The sequence below is a fragment of the Lissotriton vulgaris genome, chromosome 12 (genome assembly GCF_964263255.1).
Source record: "Lissotriton vulgaris chromosome 12, aLisVul1.2, whole genome shotgun sequence".
Taxonomy (NCBI): domain Eukaryota; kingdom Metazoa; phylum Chordata; class Amphibia; order Caudata; family Salamandridae; genus Lissotriton; species Lissotriton vulgaris.
In genome coordinates, this window is record NC_141700.1 from 769,598,318 (window position 1) to 769,623,345 (window position 25,028).

At 45.1% G+C, this 25,028-nt stretch overlaps 1 protein-coding gene across 1 annotated transcript in view; it reads left to right on the forward strand.

The window, feature by feature from the left end:
• The window catches only part of ELP5 (elongator acetyltransferase complex subunit 5), a 78,465-nt gene extending 53,893 nt beyond the window's left edge, over window positions 1–24,572 (forward strand). Inside the window, exons 8-9 of the mRNA XM_086945714.1 lie at window positions 928–1,028; window positions 23,340–24,572. Of these exons, the coding sequence (XP_086801840.1) occupies window positions 928–1,028; window positions 23,340–23,448 (210 nt within the window). The 3' untranslated portion in view covers window positions 23,449–24,572. The remainder of the gene's footprint in view (window positions 1–927; window positions 1,029–23,339) is intronic.
• Window positions 24,573–25,028: the final 456 nt, after the last annotated feature.

The following is a 25,028-nucleotide window of genomic DNA, read 5'->3' on the forward strand; positions in this document are numbered from 1 at the left end:
TTGAGACCCTATGGGTATGTAGCGCGCTATATAAATTTTGACTTGACTTGACTTGACTTGATAGCTTTGGGAACTCGTACAGACACACATTTGTTAACTGCAGGATTGTATGGTCCCAGAGACCGAGCCTGGTGCCTCTAGGGCTGCATGGCTTTGGTACACACACACACACACACGCAGTTGTTAGCTGTATGACTGCATGGTCTCAGAGACAGAGCCTGGTGCCTCTAAGGCTGCATAGCTTTTGGGATCTTGTAAGGACACACCGTTGCTAGCTGTAGAACTCTATGGTCTCAGAGACAGAGCCTGGTACCTCTAGTGGGGAATAACTTTGGTACACACACACACAGTTGTTAGCTGTAATACTGTATGTCTCCAGAAATGCAGAGCCTGGTACCTCTAGGTCCGCGTGGCTTTGGTCACTGATTCAGACACACCGTTGCTAGCTGTAGAACTCTATGGTCTCAGAGACAGAGCCTGGTACCTCTAGTGGGGAATAACTTTGGTACACACACACACACAGTTGTTAGCTGTAATACTGTATGTCTCCAGAAATGCAGAGCCTGGTACCTCTAGGTCCGCGTGGCTTTGGTCACTGATTCAGACACACAGTTGCTAGCTGTAGAACTCTATGGTCTCAGAAATACAGAACTTGTCATTTCTAGCACCTCATGGGATTGATCCAGGTCCGCAGTATTTTACCTCAGGATGGCCTTGCACTTCTATGTGGGCTGTGCAGATGTGCCTTGACTTAGGCTTCTTGATCCATTCTGATTTAAAGAGAGGTGTCTGAGCATGATTAATAGAGCCTGGCCATATGCCAAGCATCGAACAGTGCCCTGCAGCCCCCATCTCTCTGCATTCTTCCATTGCATCACCTCAAGATCTCGCTTCCGGTATACCAATATCTCTTACTTTTTCTCACAGGTGGACCCAGCGGCCAACCTGACTTTTAACCTCAACTTGTCAGACTCGGAACGCCAAGCCAAGGAAAACCTGTCATTGCCGTACATCTTCAGCGCAGAGAAGTAAGTGAAACAGGTTCCCTCTGTCCCCGTTACATCCACCATGTACATCTCCTTAGCACTCCTAATCAGTCATAGACTTTTCCTGTATTCTGAGCCTTCTCTGCTGTACAAAAGTTGCACTCCCAAGTAGTTCAAAATGTTAACTTTGTTGCAAGAGAACTGCAATGTTTGCACAGCCATCCTCGCCCATCGTTTGTTTTTCTCCGCCGCCGCTCCCTTTCCGGCGAATGCCTGACCTGAGAGCTGTGCTTAGCTGGGAAGCCTGAGCTCATACGTGGCAAAGCTTGTATCCAGGTACTTCTGACCCCCTCCCCCTGTCCATTCTTTTCATTAGCCTCCTACTCCGCTTTCCCTTTCACACTCTTTAGAAACACCACTGGTGCAGAAGCAGGCCTTCTCTTTTCCAACTAACAGTCATCCTCGCTCCTGCCTTAAACAGCCCCACACCTCTCCCACCCTTTGTCCCTTCTCCCATGCCCTACCCCACTTCATCACCAAGTCGCTTCCCCCACCACTCCACAGTACTCTTCCCCGGTATAATTTTTCCCGCCCTCAGTCCCCTAAAAAGACTGAACCTCTTCTTCTAACTCTCTCCTTTCCAGCACTTTCCCTTCTCTATCCATCTTCCATCATCAGTCCTCCCTTCTTTACATGACTAGTATGACGTCCTCAATTTTTACATATTCTGTACATACAACTCTCTCAATACCATATACCTACCTGAGCCCAACCCCCTCCACATCATCACACTACACCACAATCCATTGTGGGTCAATGCAGCCCACAACATACTGTTCGTGCCAAGCACATCACCAGGAACCTCGCCCATCCACCGAGTACCTGCCGGCCCCAGTGCCTCCATTCTTCCCACTTGCATATAGCACAGTCAACTAAAGTATCAACACCACAGGGCTCTCCATTATACGTTTTGCTTTCCTTTTTAATACCCACCACACCCTCTCTGGAGTTTACCCTCTCTTCAGTTTGGAAAGAAGGGGATCCCTATATATAAAAAATCGATACACTTGCTATACATAGGGAAACTAAACAGTTTGATAAAGGTCTATAGTCAAGTGACAACATAAATGTAATAAACCACAAAAAAAATTATAATTATCAACGTATACTGACATATAAACTCACCACTCACCAAGATATAAACCTTCTTTTGTATGTATTTATTTTATCCTAAGAATTTCTATTTTCATTTTTTTTGATTTTTTTGAAAAAATTCATTGTATACAAATGTCTTTTACATTAAATTACTAATAGTGCATAAACATTAAAAACCATTACAGACAAACATATAACAAGACTAGTAATATATGCAATATGGCAAGGTAGGTCACAACGCCCGTTTCGGCTGGCTAGCCTTCTTCAGGTGGCCTTTTATTGCACTAAATTTGATTACAGGAAAAACTACACGTCCTTTTGGGCTTGAGTATAAGATAAATGTCTTATAGAGATATTGTTCCGTCCGTACGACTTTACATGATTAATTAAGTTGATAAAATATCCTTGAAGATTGTTCTTCTTCTTTTATAAAATTCAAGCTGAATGACAGGCTTTGTTGTGGTCCCGTTTAATAGCGTATTCACTTTGATAAGTGTTCAAAAAAGGTGATCACAAAGGGCTTGGTCGGCTAGGGGGCTCGTGGGTCGTACTTCCGAGAGGCAGAGATCTTTGAACGGTAAATGGGTCTTGTGGTCGTTGCTTCGGATCTATGCGGCTGGCTATGACTCTCGTAGGCGTGGTGGGCGGAGTATCTCTCACCAAGGGAAGACGTGTGGGTTTACCCTCTCTTCACCCACTGCGCACTCTAAAGAAAGGAAACCTGAACAGATCTACAGCAATATCACAAAACTGGACCCATTTGAAAGCCAATACTTTGCGCTCTTTAAGAACAACATATCGGACCGCAGCTCTCTTCATCAAACATACACCCAAGCAAATGCCATATCCAGCCATACCCCAACACACAAGACTAGTAGGCCCCTCAACGCATCCCATATTGACATATGCTGCAGTCTCCTACTACCCTACACAACACAATTTCTTGCTAATTATATATAACTATATATAATCTCCCTAATCTGATAAACCCTCAACCAATAAGTGACCAACTTACAAATCATACAGTTCAAAATAGATGGAATTTTGAGCTGGGCTGGAATCCTTAAGCACCTCTTGTTCATTGCCTGTTGTTTCACTGTTCTACATATGACCACTTGTACTTCAGAATGACAAACCTATGAAATATAGCTCCAAACCTGAACATTGTGATGCAGAATCTGTATAAACCATAAAATACCAACTATTCTACCCAGAATATAGGGGTTGCCTGCACATGTAATTGGGCAGTGGTAAATCATAAACTGCGTAAAGAGGGGAACCGGGGGGCAAAGGATAGAACCAACCGCATTATAATCTGCTGGTGCAAACACAGGACACCAGCCTGCCTGACTAGACACCAACCCGCATGTCTGGATCCTTGCCTCCTGGACTGGAACAGGTATTGTTGCCATCACAGTACAGTAACTTGCTCCAGCACCATACAACCATTTGAAGAGTACAACACGATCTCGGTCAGGCTCGCCGCAGGAGGTCCACCTAAACCGAACATGCATCATGGTAACATTGGCTGACACAGACTTGGTGTAAGGGATGTGAGACCCAAACCACCTCTTTGAAACAAACCACAACACACGGGTTAAGTTGAAAGGCAAAAAGACCCACCCCTCCTTAAAGGACACTTATATGGGCATAACCCACACCTTCGAAACGTCCTACCTACACAAAATGAGATTCCGTACAGAATTTCTCTGAGTGGTAAACCTCTGCTGGATGAATCACACCCACTGACCAAGGTCTACATAAAGCACTAAAAGGCCACATAAATCGCCAATTCTGTGCGGTACATGTTTCCAATGGACCTGATGGGTCTGAAAAGCTCAGATCATTGTGCATGGGTGGAGCCACGTCCTCTGCACAAGCAACTAAAAGACAGTCCACAGGCTCCTCTCAGTACAAGGAAAAGCGAGGCCGCTACATTTCTAGAGTCCGACCAACCACTTGAGTGGTCCAGCAGAGTCATATCATCCTGGAATGCAGTCACAGGGGGCTAAAAGCTTTGTGGTGTTGATCTCACCAAATAATGTACAAAAGACACTACCCTTCACCAGAGGGCAACGCGGTGATCTAATTTTGTCTAAAACTAAGGTTCAAGTGGTGTATCAACCAGATTCAGTTGCACACGAGGCTCCATGACAACCGTGCCGATGCGGGGAAAGCGACCGAGCCAGCAGTGATAATGTCATTAGATGCTAGCAAAGCATTTGATTCACTTGAGTGGGCTTTGATGTTCCTAGCAGTGACGTGAAATGGGATTTGGACCGTATAAAATGTCATGGATCAAATTTCTGTGCAACGCCGGATTGGCTACATTGGGAGTAAATGACAATCCAGACTGTTCCTAGTAAATGGACGACTAGACAGGGATGACCCCTGTCTACACTGTTGTTTGCACTTCCATTAGAGCCGCTGGCAGCGTTGATCCGGGGGTGAAACTGGTGGATGAGCGAATATCACTCTGTGCCGAAGACATTCGGATGAACCTCGCTAACCTGCCAGGTCATTGTTGAGGCTAAAAAGCCTATTTGAAACTTATGGATGATACTTTGGATTCCATGTTAAAGAGGCAAAATCCCTCGTACTCCCCCTTGTGTGAGGCCCCTCCACTGAAGAGATTCCGTGGCCCATGAGAATAGAAAGAGAAAATGTTAACAATCTTGACAGAGTCCAAAACAGCGAGGGAGTATAACTCCAGCTCGGAAGGCGGGGCTCAGAGTACAGAAATCTCTCACAAGAGAAAACTCCCACGATTGATACACATACTTCAAAATTCACCACATCACCAAAGGACGTTTCTTTAAGAACCCATACACGCAAGTTAAATCGGTACTCGAGGATCACAATATCCGCTCTATAGAGGAGACCATATGATGGGGCATCACACTGCCCAACATTGAAAGGAACCACGCGACATTCCAACTGTTGGTGGTAAATGAGTGGGCCTTTGCTGTGCACGGGCAACTCGGCAATACAAATAGATCAACATGTTCTTCGAGAAAAGGGCTACATATGTGCATGACACAGAAGCAAGACAAAGGACAGTCTCCCACCAGCAACTGGACTGGTGAAAAAATGTGGCAAAATATTTTCAGAGAAAATAGGATGGGAAGGGAAGTGGACTATCTAAGCTGTTTAAACTGAAGGGTTTTTTAAAAATGAGAAGACATTGGTATATCGAAGTTAGGAGAAATTTACTTCAAGCAAAGATTAAACAATACGACAACATGCAAGACTAATACTCACTGGATGGGTCACAAACATATAAATATATATAGAGATCAGGCATACACTCAAAACCTTCATTATAAAAGAGATAGTCCTTAAATGGATTCACATTGGTACATCAGCAAGGTTGCTTTTTCTGATAATCTCCTCTCCAACTGTCATCCTGCCCAGGGTGCTGAAAAAGGTACAGAAAGACCAGGCACATGTCATCCTAGTGGCTTCGTACTGGGCGAGGTGAGTGAAGTACCCAGAACGTCTGGCCATGAGTACATGATCTCTGTCAGAAATGGGGGTCTCTAGTTGGCAGTGGTATGCACCCTGTCCAAGTAGCAACCCTTACTTCTAGTCAGGGTAAGGGAGTTACGCACTCAAGATAACCCCTGCTCACCCCCTTGGTAGCTTGGCACGAGCAGTCGGGCTTATCTCAGAGGCAGTGTGTAAAGCATTTGTACGTAAACACACAGCAACACAGTGAAAACACTACAAACGGACACCACACCAGTTTAGAAAAATAAACAATCTTTATCTAAACCAAACAAGACAAAAACGACAAAAATCCAATATACAGAACTCAACATATAACTTTATAAAGGTTTAAGCAATTCTGTCCATAGAACTCTCTGGTTGTCTTGATTTTAGCACAAAGTACCTTTGCGTCAAAATCCTAGACGAAAAACAGCCGCTAAGGAGAGAAGCGTCGTAAAACACAGCGATGCGTCGATTCTTGAGTCCTAGGGGAATGGAGGCATCGTTCTGCTGCACGCAGGGGAAGTGTTGCATCGATTCCTTACTACGAGGAGAAGCAAAGCATCAAAATTGGAAAGCGGGTCATTTCTGCAGGGCGATGGGCTCGAAACTTGGCACACGGGTTAAATGTGTGGAAATCCAGACACACTAGGGGTCGGTACAGCAGCAGCAAAAAGGTGCAGCGTCAATTCTTCCAGTTGTGGAACAGTGATGTGTTGATTCCTTCAGCCGCAGAGCAGGGCCTTGCGTTGGAGTCAGAGCAGGGTCTCAGACATCAAAGAAATGGTGCTCTGGACTCGAGCAGCTATGCCGATTTTTCAGCCGCACTGAGGTTATGCATTGCTTTTTCGACCACACGGCCAGCTTGCGGTGGGAAAAACTGCGCTGGGTGGGCGATGTGTGGATCTTAAATCTTTAAAGCAGCCAAACCACCTCCAAGAGTCCAGAACTGGAATTGGCAGCTCTTGGCAGGCCAGAACTCCCAGAAGAGGAGTTCAGGGGGGTGCAGATGACGTCTTTGATGGCCTTGAGACTTCTTAACAGGAGACAAGCACACACCAGCCCTTGGAGAATCTTCTCTAGGAGGATACCAAAGAAAAAGTCCAGTCCTTTTAGTCTCTGCAAGACAGAAGCAACCACTGCAGGCCAACCCAGTAAAGCAACACAGCAAAGGGACACTACTCCTCCTAAAAGTTATTCAGCTCTTCTCCTTAGCAAAGTCTCCTCTTGATCCAGAAGCATTCTGAAAATCTGGGGCTACAGGTCCAATCCCCCTTTCTGCCTTTGAAGTAGGCATACTTCAAAGGATAGTTTTTGTAGTGCTTTGATCCTGCCTTGACTTGTCTTGGCTCCAGACACACCACAGGGGTGTGGAGATTGCTTTGTGAGAAGACCAGCACAGCCCCATTCAGGTGTCATTGACAACTCCTCCCACCACTCTAGCTTAGGAAGGCCCATCAGCCAGGTGATGGGCAATCAGGATTTGCAGTGCACACCTCGGCTTCCTTTGTGTGACTGTCTAGAGTGAATGCACAAACAGCCCAACTGTAAGTCTAAACCAGATGCAGATTCCACAGGCAGGCAGAGTCACAGAATGGTAAAGCAAGAAAATGCCCACTTTCTAAAAGTTTTTTTTTTTTTTTATGTAACGACAGGAGTATAACCCATAAACCATGTTGAGATGTGGGTAGGTATGTGAGGAAAAGCAACAGTATCTCAACTGGTAAGATTATTGAGGACAATTAGAAATGCATGAACAACACATTGCATGAAGGGAAAAAGCGTAAGCGTGCACGATTGTGGCGGACAGACGCTGATCCCAGCGTCCCGAGACATCCCGGATTCATTCCACACCAGTAGACCTCCCCCATCGGTACCGATTCGCGTTACATAGAGGAGCACCCACAACATCTTTTATTCCCAGCCGCCGATGTTCCCTCCGTGATACGGCACAAACTTCTTACACGCTCATCCGACGTGTTAAGCTGCCAGGTTTTCTCCCCGGGAATCCGAACAGCTTCGCTCTGCTTCCGAAACCCTGCCCTCCTGGGACACGGGACCATGTCCCTATCAGCACCGGTTTTACGCAGCAACCCGGTTCTGAGGATGATCCCGAGTCATAGGTTCGAAACGTTGTCGACCCCTCAGCACAACTGATGGCGCATCACTCTCTGTGGTTCAACCAATTACTGTTTCCATCTAAAAAAAAATTGAAAATTACTGCAGTGAGCCACAAATACTCACTGTATATATCTGTTCACCAATTGCACTTTGCGCCGTTTTAGCTGTTTACACATTGTCACTTGCGTCGCCACTTTTTGTGTCACAATTGAGCACCAAGGTCAATTTGGGTTGCTTTCGCATTTTTTGCCTACTGTACCAACCTTTATTGTGTTCTTTAAATATATGATGCCAAGTGCACTTTCCCAAAAATGTACTCAGTCTCTCTTTTTCCCTTCATGCAATGTGTTGTACATGCATTTCTAATTGTCCTCAATAATCTTACCAGTTGAGATACTGTTGTTTTTCCTCACTTTATAAAAGTGGCATTTTCAAACACACAATTTAAAAACCACCTTGACCAAAATAAGTGTTTTTAAAAAAATCCTGAGTTCAGGGAACTCAAACTCCAAATTTCTATCTCTTCCCAATTGAAACGTACACGTGTAAAGTGTTACAAGGCAGCAGCTCTAATGATAACCTATGGAAGAGATAGCCCTTGCAATAGTGAAAAACAAAATTGGCAGTATTTCACTATCAGGACATGTAAACCATACCAGTACATGCCCTACCTTTCACATACTCTGCTCCCACCCGCGGGGCTACCTTGGGCCTACCTTAAGGGTGCCTTACATGTAGAAAAAGGAAAGATTTGGGCCTTGGAAGTGGGTGCACTTGACAGGTCGACATGGCAGCTTAAAACTACACTTGCAGACACTGCATTGGCAGGAATGAGACCGGTTTAAAGGCTACTCATGTGGGTGGCACAATCAGTGCTGCAGGCCCACTAGTAGCATTTGATTTACAGGCCCTGAGCACAGACAGTGCACTTGACTAGGGACCCGCCAGGAAATCAAATATGCCAATCATGGACAACCAATCATAACTACAATTTACACAGGGAACACTTGCACTTTTACATTGATCAGCAGTGGTAAAGTGCCCAGAGTTCAAACACCAGTAAAAACGAAGTCCAGCATACAGTTAAAAATACAGTAGATAGAGGCAAAAAGACAGGGGACACCACACCAAGAATGCCAGGTCTAACACTCAAATTCAGCTGCCCCTTTGGGAGGACCTCCTGTTGCTGCAGCAGGGCCACGTTTTGCACCCACGCCTGCACAACCTGTGCTTCCATGTGTGGAGATTGAGCAACTGCAATTTAGGGATTTAATTCTCCCTCCCAAAGTGGTAAGAGTCATCCTGGCAGCCAAGTGTCCAGCTACCAAATCGATTTATGCAGGACACTGGGAGATGTTTGTCATCTGGTGTTCTTCCAGTGACGTTCCACCCCTGAATGCACAGTTTAGAGGTGTTCCGTTTTGTTTGTCTTTAGCCCAGTAGAGTCATGCTGCGACTACAACTAAAGGTTACCTTTAGTCCCTTTCGTCCGAAGCTTAGTGGATCATCTATCCCTCATCAAGTCACTTGTGTTGATGCATCTTTTGAAGGGACTGACCCCTTGTTACTGCCTACAACTTTTGTGATGCCGCAGTGGAAACTTAATTTGGTTCCCACCTATCTAATATGCACACCATTTAAACTGAGGTAAATTTGTTCCTTGTCTACTACCCATCTAGACTGCATTCCTCATCACTATGGTATCAGTCAGACAAGTGAATGAACTGAGGTAATATAAATTTTATGGTCATGTTGTGTTCCCTAGCGAGTACCCCACCGACTCCATGTACGAGTTAAAAGTGCATGTAACTTCCCTCCTGTATCAGCTATGAAGACGCAAATACATTTGCGTCCAACGTCAACTTGTCCTCTTTCAGACCCACCATGAATGGGTTTGATGGTCCGTTCCTAAGTATGCTATGCCAACGTCTTTTTGAAGTGTACTCCTACGTTTTCAGCCTGGCTGAAAGTAGGCCCTGAATCTCTGCCACCGAGCCTCTTTTCTGGCTTCTGACTGCGAGGGCCCCTGCCCAAGCAGCCCCCGTACCCGTGAACTCTGACTTACTCTAGCGCGGCCCTCCGTGCTCAGCTCAGCCTGCTGCCTGCCAAGATTGACTATAACCTTCGAGTTATCTGTTTTCCTCCCCGAAGATACATTCCAGCCTGCTAGTTTCAGTAAACATCCTTCCTCAGCTGCAGGGCTAAAGGGCCGACCTGTCTCTATGCAAGTAATTCATAGCCTCTGTTGCCATGCTTCCATGGAAGGCCCCATGCCCCGACGCTTCTCATACAGACACTCAGGCGCTTATACACGCACTCACAGCAAGTATAGAATAGCTTCTGCTCTAGAGACCTTTCTGCCCAGATAGCTTAGTTCCTAAACATCAGATATCAGATATGATAGAAGCACAAGTTGATCTGACATGCCAGACTTCTGTCTCTTTCCGTCAGTGTAAATGTCAAGTCCCCTGCACCCCGTCTATTACACGTCATGCAGCTGCGCGCGCATCCAAGCTTCCGATTTCTGCTGACATTGCAACATTCTGTTAGCACCGCCCCTTGGTGCCACCCACTTGTGTCACCTATCAGTGACGTTTCTAGCACACACCTATAGTTCACGCCTAGTTTACGCCTCTTGATGATGTATTAGTACCACGTGTATACTGTTATCTTGTTTTCTCTCAGCTGTTACGCCTCTTACATTGAACATTATGATGTAAATCAAGTATATAAGCTCTGTATTGTCAATAAACGACAGCGCGCTCATCTATCCCTTCTGACACCCTGTGTGGTGGTCAGAACACGATATCCTGATTCCTTTATGAGGAATAAAACCCTTAGAAACTCTTACACCACGGACTCTGTTTTCCTTCATTTCGATTGAGTTATTATTGATTAAGTACTTACCTGCATAGAAATTAAGAGAGTAAATTAATTATTTACGTCATTTGGCGCCCGAATAGGGACCCCTCCCCCACCTCACGCGCCGGAAGGTGCGTTGCAATCCGTGTCCCCTGCCATCAGTTAGACGGACTACACGTGTACTGGCAGGATTTCCTGCATCCCCCTCTGACACACGGAGGTGACGAAGACTGCAATCAGTGCCCAGACGAGGCGGTGAGGAGTGCGGAGGATCCCGACCAGAGCCCAGCCGAAAGAAGCAAGGTCCGAGGTGTGAAGAGGCCCACCAGTTTTCCGAAGTTTTCCGAAGTTTTCCGAAGTTCCGAGTCGAGTCCAGTCGAGTTTTCCGAGGCCTTCTGTTTTCCGTGCTTCCCGGTGAGTACCATTGCTGGGTCGTATCTAGACGGGTTTGGGTACGCAAGTCCGGTCTGCACTGTTTTTAGGCAGTGTATCTATACTGTTTAGCAGTATATAAAGTATTCCGAATTTCTGCACTGGAGGCAGTGTATCTGTATCGTTGAGCGGTACATTCAGAGTAGGGGGAAGTTAGCTATGTCTTTAAATGTTTCATGTGATTAATGTCGTGGTATGAATGTGATTGTTTTTGTGCATTATTGTGTTTCCTTGTATAAATAGTTACAGTCGACATTAAGTACCAAGGATCAAGCATTTCAGTATCAAGTAGGCACAATGCCGTTTTTCAACAAGTTAAGGCAGATAGGGACTAGGAAAGGGATGTTAGAGGAAGAGATTCCAATCCCCCCTAGGGACACTCCAGGTAATTTTATGTACAATAAACATGGCATAGACGCCATCCTGTATCTAGAGTTATGGACCGATTATACCAAGCACCTAGAGGAAAGATACCGATGGCCAGTTAACGGAACATGGGATGCCGAGTGCATCATAAAGGTAGAAGAAATATTACGGAAAAAGAAAGCTAGACAGTCTCAGAAAGACGCCATAGAATTTTGGCGTAAGGAATCACGTAAGCGTGCTGATAGAGCACTCCGTAGAGAAGACAGGCTTAAAGAATCAGAAAAGGCCCAAGAAAACGAATTAGTTACTGAGGGAATTCGAGTAAAAGTAGAACAAATAGATCGTATCCAAAATGGCAAAGTGAACAACATGTATCTTTTGGCCGATGGTACCCCTGACGCCATTTCAGAAATACCGAAAAATTTGCCGTCACCATTGGTTCCAACTAAAGTAATGCACAAGACTACTAAAGACATATTCCTAAATTCATACCTCGAAGATGTAGCGCCAGCTTACACCAATCTGCCTGTTCGTGCCCTGCCTACTGACAGGGCCGGGGGTGGTACTGCTCCCCAAGATCACGCTCAGCCGACACCGAAAAAGACTAGTTCCGTTCCGCCAGCTCCGCCACTTCCCTCACCTAAAACTGATTTACCGAAACCACTTCAATCAGATCCTACTAAAAGACAAATTCAGATACTGACTACACACAGAGATAATGCCCAAGCTTCCGCTTCAGGAGGTGCGACCGCGGGTCTCCAGACCCCGCCACCGACTCACAGATTAAATCTCAGAAGTATGCAGAGTCCTCTTACGCACAGATCCCCCCGTTCTTCTAATTCATCCCGCCTTGATGCATTAAAAGAAAATATGTCAGTTTGTAGATATGATCCAGAACCTGGACAGGACGACTTAATGATATTAGCGTCATTACGGTTAAGATCTGCTACTGATAGTTTGTTATGTTATGCAGGAATGAAGGAGCGCCTAGATAGAATATATGAGTTCGTTCAAACGGGAAAGGACCCCGACAGTATTAAGGATGCCCTGGAGAAACAGAAGGTTAACATGCAAGCACTGATACTACGATTTTTCATAAATTGTCTAATAAGAGAACGAGACAGGCCCGGAACAGATCAGAGTGAATTAGATGCATTGAACAAGTGGGGTCAAAATATAGCTGATGGAAAACATGACAGACAAAATTGCATAGAGGCCATGTATAAAAAGATTAAGAAAGCAGTGATAGCCGTACACGAGAAAGAGAAAGAAAAGGCTCCCTCCGAGGAGGAAGAAGAATATGAAGAACCAGAACCGACTACAAGCACTATAGCATATGTAGGTAAGGGAACTTATCTTAGGAAGGGTATCCGTCCAGAAAGCAAGAGAGTTTTCTTCTCTGCCTTAACGAATCCGAATTCTGCTGAGCATCAGTTCCAGGAGACTGATAAAAGGCTTCGAGATCGAGTTGGGTACCATGTACTCAATTCCATGGATGAACAAGAACTAGCCCGATCAGCTGTATCATGGGCCGAGAATGCCGACATATATAATGATGATACCGTAGCACAGACATTTTTGAACCTCTCCCCCGACGAACAGAAATTAGCAGGTGTATACATGATTCAGCACCTTCTCATCAAATACAGAAAACATTATTCCGATCCAGGTCCCTTACACGAGACACTGGAAGCACTATTGATGGATAGATGGAGAGGCTTAAGCACCAAATTAGTTCAAATAATTCTAGAACAACGACGCAGATATGATACCTTTGTAAGTTCTGAATATGTTCCCGCCCCACCTCCAGAGAGGAAAATGTACCATATGCAGTGCGGGGGTGGTATTGAAAGTCAGAACCCCTTACGGGAAGTACACCCTGTTATGGGTGAGGACAAGGTTTTGAAACGCGTGTATGTACACACGCCTCTGACTAAGTTAGAACTGTTAGAAATGAAGAAATTAGTCCCGTGCCATGATAAAGACCCTGCAGGTTTTCATAGAGAACTCAAAGATATGTTACTGATGGGAGACTACACGTATGATGATATCATGAAAATGTTGAAAGTATTACTGCCTACGGGGATATTCGAGAAACTGAAAGAAAAGGAATGGGAGGTGGGAGACACAAAGATTGCCTGGGCAGAAATAGAAGATGAAGAGAAAAAACGGATTCCAGGGTTAGGCCTTGGGGACAAAACTAAAGCATTACCAGGTTTAATAGTACAGGTCCTGCCCAGATTATTGACAACTAGAAAAGAAGATTGGGACGCAATCTCGTCCTGTAAACAGAAACAAGATGAAGATACTAGCGACTTTTATTCAAGATTCGAGAAATGTTTTATTATCAATAGTGGCCTCCAGCCAAGTAGCGAGTCGTACCCACATCTTTTTGTATCAAAGTTAGTCGAGAATTCCCTACCGTTAGTTAAAAATAGAGTGTATAAGGTCGAGAGTACATGGCAAGCAAATACGCCATCCCAGATGTTACAAATGTTACAATATCACCAGAATAGAATTAGGGAAGAACAAGATCAGGAACAGAAACGTATGAAAGACACGAAAATGAAAATGTTAGTAGCTCAGACGGTCCCATCCGATAGTCACAGAAAAGGTACGACCCAGACAAGTCACACTGCAGCTCCTGTTAAAGGGACATGCAATTATTGCAAACAGCCAGGTCACTACGTACACGAATGTGCAGTTCTGAAACATAACATAGCGACAGGTAAAACTAAAGAAAGACCGCATCCGCCTAGACAAGACCATAACCAGCATCAGTCTACACAGAATACACAGCCTATGCATGCATCTGCACAGACCGCACAGACTGTAGCAGTACCACAGCCACAGCCCATTGCTGCAACTCAGCAAGTCTCACAACAGATGTACCAGTATGCCCAGTCTGCTTACCCCGAATATTCCCGATATACATGAAACAGCCTAGAGAGGGAAGGTGGCTTGCCTCTTATCGAGATTCCTGTAGATCAAGAAGGTCCTTATGTACACAGTCAAGTATTGGGGAAAGATAGAAAGTTTTTAATAGACACAGGGGCAAGTCGCACTACAATAAGTCATGACGAAGTTCCAGGGGCACCCCTCTCAGGCTCACAAAATGTTTCCCTTGGTTTTTCAGGACAGCCTATTGTAAATGAAGTATCAGAACCAGTTCCCCTGGCTGTGGGTCCATTATCACGCGTTACAGACCTGTTACTAACAAAATCATGTCCGGAAAATCTGTTAGGAATTAAAACACTGAAGGCTCTAGGAGCTATAATCTGCTGCTCCCCGGAGGGGGTTAGACTCTTTCTGCGGGATTTCAAGGGTCATTACGTCCTTCGTGAGTTTGATGTCAGATTGAAAAATGTACCTGATTACTTGTGGGCAAAAGGCCCAACTGATGTAGGATGTATGCACATTACGCCATACCGCGTTACACTCAAGGCAGGTGTTGTATTACCCAGAATCAGACAATACAAGTTACCACCCGATGCTGTAGCGGCTTTACTGAAAATCATTGAAGAGCTCATTGCCCAAGGAGTGGTCGTCGAGACCGACTCCAATATCTGTAACTCACCCATCATTCCGATTCTTAAACGTACTGATCCCAATGCACCGCCAGTATATCGGCTGGTGATTGATCTTCGAGAATTGAATAAATGCATTATCCCACAGTATCCTGTGGTCCCCGATATATCATCTCTCTTGACTGCTATTGATTCAGAAGCAACGTTCTTTACTGTAATTGATCTCAAGAACGCCTTCTTCAGCGTGCCTATTGATCCAGAGAGCCAATATCTCTTCGGATTCTGTTTAAATGGACGCAGTTTCAAATTTTCGCGCGCACCTCAAGGATTCACAGAAAGCCCCAGCATCTATAGTCAAGCACTGAAAAGACAACTAGATTGTATTCAAATGCCAGTTAACACCGCTTTACTACAATACGTCGATGATCTGCTGATCACCGCACGAAGTGAGCCCGAATGCGAAAAAGCATCACTGACAGTTTTACATTTCCTGGCTGACAAGGGACACAAGGTGTCTCCTTCGAAGCTACAATTCTGTGTTCAGCAAGTTGTGTACTTGGGTCACTTGCTGTCCAAAGTGGGGAGACAGCTCACTCCCGATCGCATTCAGTTAATTGTGAACATGCCGCAACCCAAGACACAAAAGGAAGTGCGGGCCTTCATAGGCCTCACCTCGTACTGCAGACAATGGATTCCCCAGTATGCATTTCTAGCTAAACCACTCATCCAGTTAACGACACAGGAGGCAGCGACTTCGACTGCCCTCCCTTGGACTCAGGAACATACACAAGCTTTTGAAGAATTAAAGAAAGTTTTATGCCAAGCACCAGTTTTAGCGACACCATGTTACAGCAAACCGTTTACACTTTTTGTTACAGAACGTGATGGCACAGCGTTGTCTGTCCTCACTCAAGATCAAGCAGGTTCACATAAGCCTTGTGCTTATTTTTCTAGTACATTGGATTCAGTAGCTCAAGCACTCCCTGCGTGCTTAAAGTCGGTAGCAGCAACAGCGTTAGCAATAAGACAAAGTGATTCAATTGTTTTAGGTCATCAGTTAACAGTCCAAGTACCACATTCTGTAGAGGTTTTGTTAAACAGAACCCAGACTCAACACTTAACTATAGCACGACTGACAGGTTACGAATTAACACTATTCCAGCCACACATAGAAATCAGACGTTGCAGCATCCTGAACCCAGCAACACTGTTACCTACAGTTATGACAGATCCAGCTCCGCATGATTGTATAGAAATAATTAATGCAGTAACTAAGCCTAGACGAGACTTAACAGATGTCCCATTGACAAATCCAGACCTGACACTTTATGTGGATGGTTCATGCATGAGAACAAGTACAGGAGAATTAGTGGCTGCGTATGCCGTGACCACTGAAACTGAAATTAAAGAAACACATCGTATTGACACACTGTCTGCTCAAGCAGCAGAGCTCATCGCTCTGACCCGAGCCTGTATTCTAGCCAAGAACAGAAATGTTAACATATACACAGATTCCCGCTATGCCTTCGGAGTTGTACACGACTTCGGAGTCCTCTGGCAAGAACGAGGTTTTCTGACTTCTCATGGGGCCAAGATACAACATGGCCCCCTCATTCAAGCACTGTTAGAAGCAATACATTTGCCCTCGGGCATATCGGTCATGAAGTGTAAGGCACATACTAAAGTCACAGATTCTGTTTCCCAGGGTAACGACCTGGCAGACCAGACAGCAAAACATACAGCACTGACTCACACCCAGACTACTGATGTGACAAAAACAATAGTACAGACACAGTGTATGGCAGTTAGAGATCCCGCCCTAGATGTAATTGATATCCAGACACATGCTACTCCAGAGGAGATAAAGAAATGGACTGAACTAGGAGGGATTCAGACAGATCAAGGTTGGGTGACGAAGGGAAAATCTATATGGTTTCTCCCCGACTCAATGGTTCAGGTCATGATAAATACAGCACATAGCCCGGCCCATCTAGGAGAGAAGGCGATGTTAGACAGTTTACAGAATCTCTGGTACAACAAACACTTACGAGCAGCAGCAAAACAGAAAGTGCGTACTTGCATGATCTGTTGTCAGTTCAATCCAGGTAAAAGCGTCCCTGTTGAGCAAGGTGGATTCCATCCTCCCGATCACCCTTTTGAAGTCCTCCAGATGGATTATATCCAGATGAATAGCTGTAGAGGATTTAAGTATGTCCTTGTAATTGTTTGTGCTCTGTCCCGCTGGACCGAAGCATACCCAGTCCCAGACTACACTGCTCCGACCACTGCCAGACAGTTGGTTCGTGAATTCTTCCCACGGTACGGTTTGCCCCGTGTCGTGTATTCAGATAACGGACAGCCGTTCTCGTCCGAGCTGATGAGACAAGTTTCCCTCTTGCTTGGATATCAGTGGAGGTTCCACTGTGTCCGACATCCCGAAGCAGCTGGCCTTGTAGAAAGGCATAATCAGACACTAAAAATCCGTCTTGCCAAGATCTGCCAGGAAAAAGGGGTCGACTGGATAGTCGCCCTGCCCGTGGCACTATTCTACATGAGAATGGTCGCCCACTCAAGATCAGGGCTATCCCCGTACGAAGTGGTCTTTGGCAGACCACCGAATATGTGGGGGACGCCCGTTCCGAAAAAGATCACTGATGTTGATTGTAACATGTTGACAGATTACCTTGCCTCCTTGATGTCTGCACTCCAATCATGTCGTTCACAGGTTGCCGCAGCCTTCCCTGACAATACCGATGTAAAGGCGCATGAGGTCCGTCCAGGGGACCTGGTACTCGTCCGGAATTTCGACCGGAAAAGTCCGCTGGAGCCCCGCTGGAAGTCTCCAAAGACCGTTCTGCTTACCACCAGGACCGCCGTGAAAATCGAGGGGAGAAAGGGGTGGGTCCACACGAGTCACATCAAACTATGCAATGAACTAAAAAACGGACTGAAACAGGACTCTGACTCGTCCACCCCCACCAAAGACTGTGTTGAGACGAAGGATTTTACCGTTGCCGAACGAGAAAAGACTCCCCAAGAACTCTACCGAATGAAACTCCGATCTAGCAAGTCAGACAGTTTAATTGTTTAAGTCCTCCCCTAGGTGAATCGGTTAAATAGTTTCTGACATGTATCCCCTAGATCGAGTTAGAGAGAGAGAGGAAAAGAGACGTACATACTGTAAATCACTGCATAGTCACTGTATAGTGACGTTGTTAATAATGTTTTTTCTAAGTATTCTAATTATTATTGCCAGCATTCTGCTACCTATATACTGGCCTATTTTCAGGCGTGAACAATCTGCTTACAATGTCTCTGCTGAACACACTTTTAGTGAACTTCCTGCACATGAACTCTCTTACAGACTTGCGCTGCGCAACAATACATTCATTAGTATGTTACACCATTCCCATCAGACAAACAATGCTACCGACTGTTGGATATGTGGCCGACTCCCTCCCTACCAGAATTACAAGGGAGCTCTGCCCCTCTTTCCGTACCCATTCACTCACAATGGCTCCTGTGGAGCATGGTTTAAAATAATTAATTCTTTAGATCCTGATATTGCTGTTTTCGATGGGGGCTGGGTTTGGGGAAACTTGAACTTAGTCCTGCTCAACGTCTGTTATCCTGATAAAGAGGGACTTCCCACTCGAATAGGAACTGATCTAGAAAACGAAGTATATGGATTAGGTAATTACACAATTAGCCTTATGATCCTTACTGTTGAATCTGAAGCTGCTCCAGTTTTGCCCCATATGTTAGTATTACCAGTCACAGGTGAATTATGTGTTAGCAAGAAAGGCTCAGTACACGTAGGTCATAGTAAATGCACTACTGTGGTCGAGTTCAGTGACCATGGTAAATCGTCCTTTAAAGCTACGAGTCATTCTTACTTTGTTTGTGGTCATACCGCATACATTAGCCTACCTCCAGACTGGGATGGTACCTGTTACATTGCATTCCTTCTGCCACCTGTTTTCCTAGCTCCCCCTGATTACCATAGAAATACGAATCTAGCACCGAATAGACCCAAAAGAGATATTCCCCTTGTCGACTACACAGAAACGGCATGGGAACAGTATACTGATTTTAATAAAGGATTCTTTTTCTTCCTAGGACCTGTCCAAAACAGTAAATTAATACGCAGATTAACGAGAACACTTGAAGCAGTAGTGAACGAAACTGCCTCCGCTCTAGGTAACTTAACAGAGGAGCAGTCTGCTATACGGACTGTTGTCCTTCAAAATCGTCTCGTGATTGACGTCATCTTGGCAGATAGAGGTGGAGCCTGTAAGGTCATCGGGTCAAGTTGCTGTGTTTTCATTCCACAAAATGCACCATCTGTCTATCAAGCTATCACCCGTTTACATAAAATTGCAAATCAGATACATCAGAATCCAGGCACCTGGACTTGGTCCGGTTGGTTCTGGACTACGTTAACAGCTTGGGGATGGAAGATCTTATCCTTCCTAGGCATTGGCCTTGTTATAGTATTCAGTTGTTGCCTGTGCCTGCAGTGTGGGCCAGCGATATGTGGACTGTGTGCCACATCCTGCATTGAGCATTCCAGTTGCCTCTCAAACAGTCAAAGAAAGAAAGACGAACATATAATGTTACAAGAACAAACCGATCGATTTATGAGGATCGATATATCATGAAGGGTCCGTAGGGAACAAGGAGGGAATGAGGTAATATAAATTTTATGGTCATGTTGTGTTCCCTAGCGAGTACCCCACCGACTCCATGTACGAGTTAAAAGTGCATGTAACTTCCCTCCTGTATCAGCTATGAAGACGCAAATACATTTGCGTCCAACGTCAACTTGTCCTCTTTCAGACCCACCATGAATGGGTTTGATGGTCCGTTCCTAAGTATGCTATGCCAACGTCTTTTTGAAGTGTACTCCTACGTTTTCAGCCTGGCTGAAAGTAGGCCCTGAATCTCTGCCACCGAGCCTCTTTTCTGGCTTCTGACTGCGAGGGCCCCTGCCCAAGCAGCCCCCGTACCCGTGAACTCTGACTTACTCTAGCGCGGCCCTCCGTGCTCAGCTCAGCCTGCTGCCTGCCAAGATTGACTATAACCTTCGAGTTATCTGTTTTCCTCCCCGAAGATACATTCCAGCCTGCTAGTTTCAGTAAACATCCTTCCTCAGCTGCAGGGCTAAAGGGCCGACCTGTCTCTATGCAAGTAATTCATAGCCTCTGTTGCCATGCTTCCATGGAAGGCCCCATGCCCCCACGCTTCTCATACAGACACTCAGGCGCTTATACACGCACTCACAGCAAGTATAGAATAGCTTCTGCTCTAGAGACCTTTCTGCCCAGATAGCTTAGTTCCTAAACATCAGATATCAGATATGATAGAAGCACAAGTTGATCTGACATGCCAGACTTCTGTCTCTTTCCGTCAGTGTAAATGTCAAGTCCCCTGCACCCCGTCTATTACACGTCATGCAGCTGCGCGCGCATCCAAGCTTCCGATTTCTGCTGACATTGCAACATTCTGTTAGCACCGCCCCTTGGTGCCACCCACTTGTGTCACCTATCAGTGACGTTTCTAGCACACACCTATAGTTCACGCCTAGTTTACGCCTCTTGATGATGTATTAGTACCACGTGTATACTGTTATCTTGTTTTCTCTCAGCTGTTACGCCTCTTACATTGAACATTATGATGTAAATCAAGTATATAAGCTCTGTATTGTCAATAAACGACAGCGCGCTCATCTATCCCTTCTGACACCCTGTGTGGTGGTCAGAACACGATATCCTGATTCCTTTATGAGGAATAAAACCCTTAGAAACTCTTACACCACGGACTCTGTTTTCCTTCATTTCGATTGAGTTATTATTGATTAAGTACTTACCTGCATAGAAATTAAGAGAGTAAATTAATTATTTACGTCAGAACTCCAGACATTGTCAGTGGGACAACCGCACACTTTTTTCCTGTCCAAACATTTCCTCGGACGAATGTGGCATTTCTACCTGAGGTAGTTGTGCCCTTTCACATAGGGCAATGCATCATCTTGCCAGCTTTATATGCACCTTTTCACCCCTCTAGAGGAAGAACTGCAAAGCTCCCTTGATCCTAAGAGAGTGCTCAGCTTTTAAAAGGATCAGACAAGGGATTAGTGACAGCATGATCAACTTTTTGTCAATTTTTCCGGGGCAAAAAAGGGCAAAGAAACGCAAAAGAGAACCATCTCAAGATGTATTGTGTTTGCAACAAGTTCTGCTGTGGCCTAGCCAAGAGGCAGCCTCAAGAAGGTTTATGCGCGCATAACACCAGAGTTAAGGCGGCTATTATGGCGCTGGCCATTCTGGACATATGCCAGGCAGGTACCTGGGTATCCCTCCGCACTTTCATCAAGCGCAACTGTCTGAACAGCCAGTTCGGGAGAGATGGGCACTTCGCCTGATCTGTCCTGCAGGATTTCCTGGTCTGAAGCATTCCACAGATCCTCCATCTGGGGGGGTGCTTTTGTATCTATTCACAAGGTGAGGGGTCTGTGATTTGAAGTCTCTATCAGAAGAACAAGTTACTTATTTTCAGTAACACCTTTTCTGGTAGAGACTATATAACCACAGATTCCTCACTGACCCAACTCCTCCCTGATACATGGAATGGACTTATGCAGCCCATTAATAAAATCCCAATTTTGAAGTCTGCACACTGCCACAATCAATGGATACGTGTCCTTCCACATGGGCAGAGAAACCAACATCTGTGCTTCGAGGTGATGAATATTTAAGGGCCCGATGTCCCATCCGGGGTGGGACAGACCCAAAGTGGAGCTACAAAAGTTTCCGGCTCCAGTCTAACTCCTAAGGAAATTCACATGGTGAGGAATCTGCGGTTAGATAATGTCCCTACCAGAAAAGGCGTTGTCGGTGGTAAGTAACTTTTTCATTTGAGCCTGCCTTACTTTACAATGACAGTAAGACATCACAGCACTGGACTCTCTACCGAATTCTGCTTCACCAACAAAAGGTATTCCAGAACATTCCTTTGCCTGATGTCTGATTGGGTTTTGCACTCCAGAACGTCCATTTGCATGATTGTCTTTGACTGGGGTCTCTGCCTTACTGCGATGTTATGCACTGCATGGGATCTTTACGTTCAGAATTTCTGTCTATAAAATATTGTAGAGCTTTTCTGATACTTATCTGGGGACCTTATTTCACTGATCATTTCAGCTGTCATTAGCAAGAAGCAAATTTAGAAACTGCTTTGGGCCTGGTCATGACAAATGTGAATGTGACAAGCTAAGACATCAGTGCTAGTGAGACTGAAAATATATAATGCAGTGGCTAAGAGCATCCATTCGTGTATCCAAAACAATTTTTAATTGTGGTTTTTCCTTGCTTGCCACTTAGTCTCAACACTGTGAAAGTTCAATTCAGGATATAACAAACTTATCGTACTTTGTTGTGTATCCCATGGCACTTGTCTGTCCCATGAATCAAAAGTGTGAGCCAGATCAAGACTGGCAGCACAAAAGTGGTCATAACTGACCGTGCCATGTTCCTCATTGAGGTTTTTAATGCCAGGCGGCGGTTAGTTGTATGCTTCGATCCAATATCATCATCCATTTGTAGTCCTTTTGTTTGGATCTCCCCAAAGTATAATAGTGTGCTAGCACGGTGATAAAACATAACAAACACAAGAACATTGATCCAAATAGGTTCGTGAAGCATAAATCTTTTTTCACCTCTTACCACTGCCTTGGTGAAGCTAATATAAGAATATACAGAAGAATCTTATTCATTATATCAGGTGTGGTCAAGTGTTTGCTCTGACAGTTGTTGCCATCTGCCTTGCCAGTCTGAATATTTTAAGGCAAGGTCATATTCCCTCTTCTCAGCACCTTCTTTGTGTGTAGAGGTTCTGAGAGAAACCTAATATCCCCCTTCGTCAGCTCTGATCGGTTGTGTTGTTGCATATGATCAGGCGCCAGGACGCCCCTTCGCTGGGGCAGCTGTTGCGCCTAATAAATGTTATTAACATAACATAACATAACATAACCTTCACCTGAAAAGATGTGGTCAGTAGCATATACCATGTCATGAAAAGTCTGCATTATTATATAGTGGTCATTCTTCTTTCTAGAATTATAGACAGTCCTTTACTTATCATCAATTGATCTCAGTAGTGGCATTCCCCATCAAATGGATTGTATTTGTTTACAAGTAGAGATCTGTTGGTTGCAAGAACTATGTATTGAGCATCAATGAAACAAGCTGTCCATTATCCATCCAGGCACGATGCACACTTTTGATTCTTCGAGGTCATTATACAAGGCCAGCCTGCTAAAACAGTGAACCTAATGAGGCTTTCTTGCAAGGTTTTGTATTTCTGATATGTTCAATAATTGTACATCTGTTTCCCCCAACAGGAAGTCCTCTCTGCTTCAATCTCGAGGCAGCGGTGGAAAGATCTATTACGAACCAGAGGCTGTGGATGACGTGGACGATGAGGATCCAGATGATGATTTAGACGTCTGATTGAAGAGAGATCCAACCGAACCCTGTCCATCAACGGCACATGATGGGGGGGAATTAAAAAACGACGGGGCTGTACCAAGGAGGGTATAGACTCACCTAGAGAGTGGAGAGGATGATGGGGAGATTCAATGGAGAAACTATGACCACATTGGAATACAGAAAGGGTTGTGCACTGTTGGAGAGGACCTTCCCATTTCTAGGGGGTGCATGGTTCACCTGAGTACATAGGAAAGGTCATAGTGCTGACCGGAGGCAGCTACATGTTCCTGAATATGTGAAGAGCTTGGTTGGGGTGGCACCAAGGGTTTACCTTGGGTTGCAGAAAGAATGCTATACCTTACAGGAAGGAGGGTGTGATGAGACTGGGGACAAGGCTTTTGCTGTACCTAAGGGTGCAAAAAGTGTGATACAGCTGACAGTGAGAATGTAGCCGTACATCAAGGTGCAGAAAAGATGGTGTTACTGACGGGTTTGAATTCAGTCTGAAGAAAGGGGATAGAATTAAGGGAGTGAGCTGACCCCGAGTTAGCAGGTTGGGAAGTAGGACTGCAAGGGAAGGGGCTGACTTTCCAAGTATGTCTAAAGGAGGATTTCATTGGCATGAAAAATCAGTCAAGTTAAGGTGTAAAAGAAATGTCAGGAAGAGAGCTGGTCTTTTGTGAGTGTGTGGGACAAATCATCTGGGCCTTCCTGAGGGTTCAGACAGACAGACCTGTAATGGAGGGCCATAGATATATCTGGAGGTGCTTACAATGGTTTAGAAATGCTGCTCTACTGTCATAAGTGGTGTTTTATTTCAACTCCTGGTTTGCCAGGTGCTTGTACCCTGCCTGTAAGGGCTGGTATTGCCACTAGCTGCAGCCTGTCTTGATTAGATTGTCTTGATTCTGTTTGGGAGCAATTTGTTCTGCCTCAGTGGCAGAGATGGGTTTGACCTTTTTTGAGATGGTGCTAGGCTTACCTTTGTATTAGTCTGAGATGTCAAGTAAAATGGAGCTCTTTTCCTCCATGTCTGTAACTGAGTTGTTAAATGTTGATCAATCTCGATTTCTCATTTTTACTTTTATTGGTGTCCCTTTTTGTAATAAAAAGCATTCCCATAATAAAATCTGTTACTCAAAGTATGCTAGTACTCTTTCATTTGGGTCAGTTTGTGGTAGGTGTGGTTGAGAGAAGCATATTCTGTTTATGGGCAGGAGGGTGTTCTTGTCTGCTGTCTACACCTTGCACTTGTACAACCGTGCAGAGGACGACCACAGACATGGCAAACAACCACCAGCCAGAGGTAAGATCAGGAAAAGTATTACAAATGCATAACCCTTAGGACACATTCTATCTAAAAGAGACACGTTAGTGATAGATTCCTTACCTTAAAATTACCCCCAGGCGTCAGACTGGATCCGGATAGTTTTTGTCAGCAGTACCCCTGTGCGTCGGAAGGTGGCGTTGTGTGGCTCCGTGTCCATCGTAGGCGTCGTGATCGCCGGGAGGATGTTGCAGCATCTACTTAGACACCGCCCTTGCGCACTGATGTCAGTTCTTTCTTTTTCCGGGCCAGCAAGCTCAGATCAGAGAGAGCG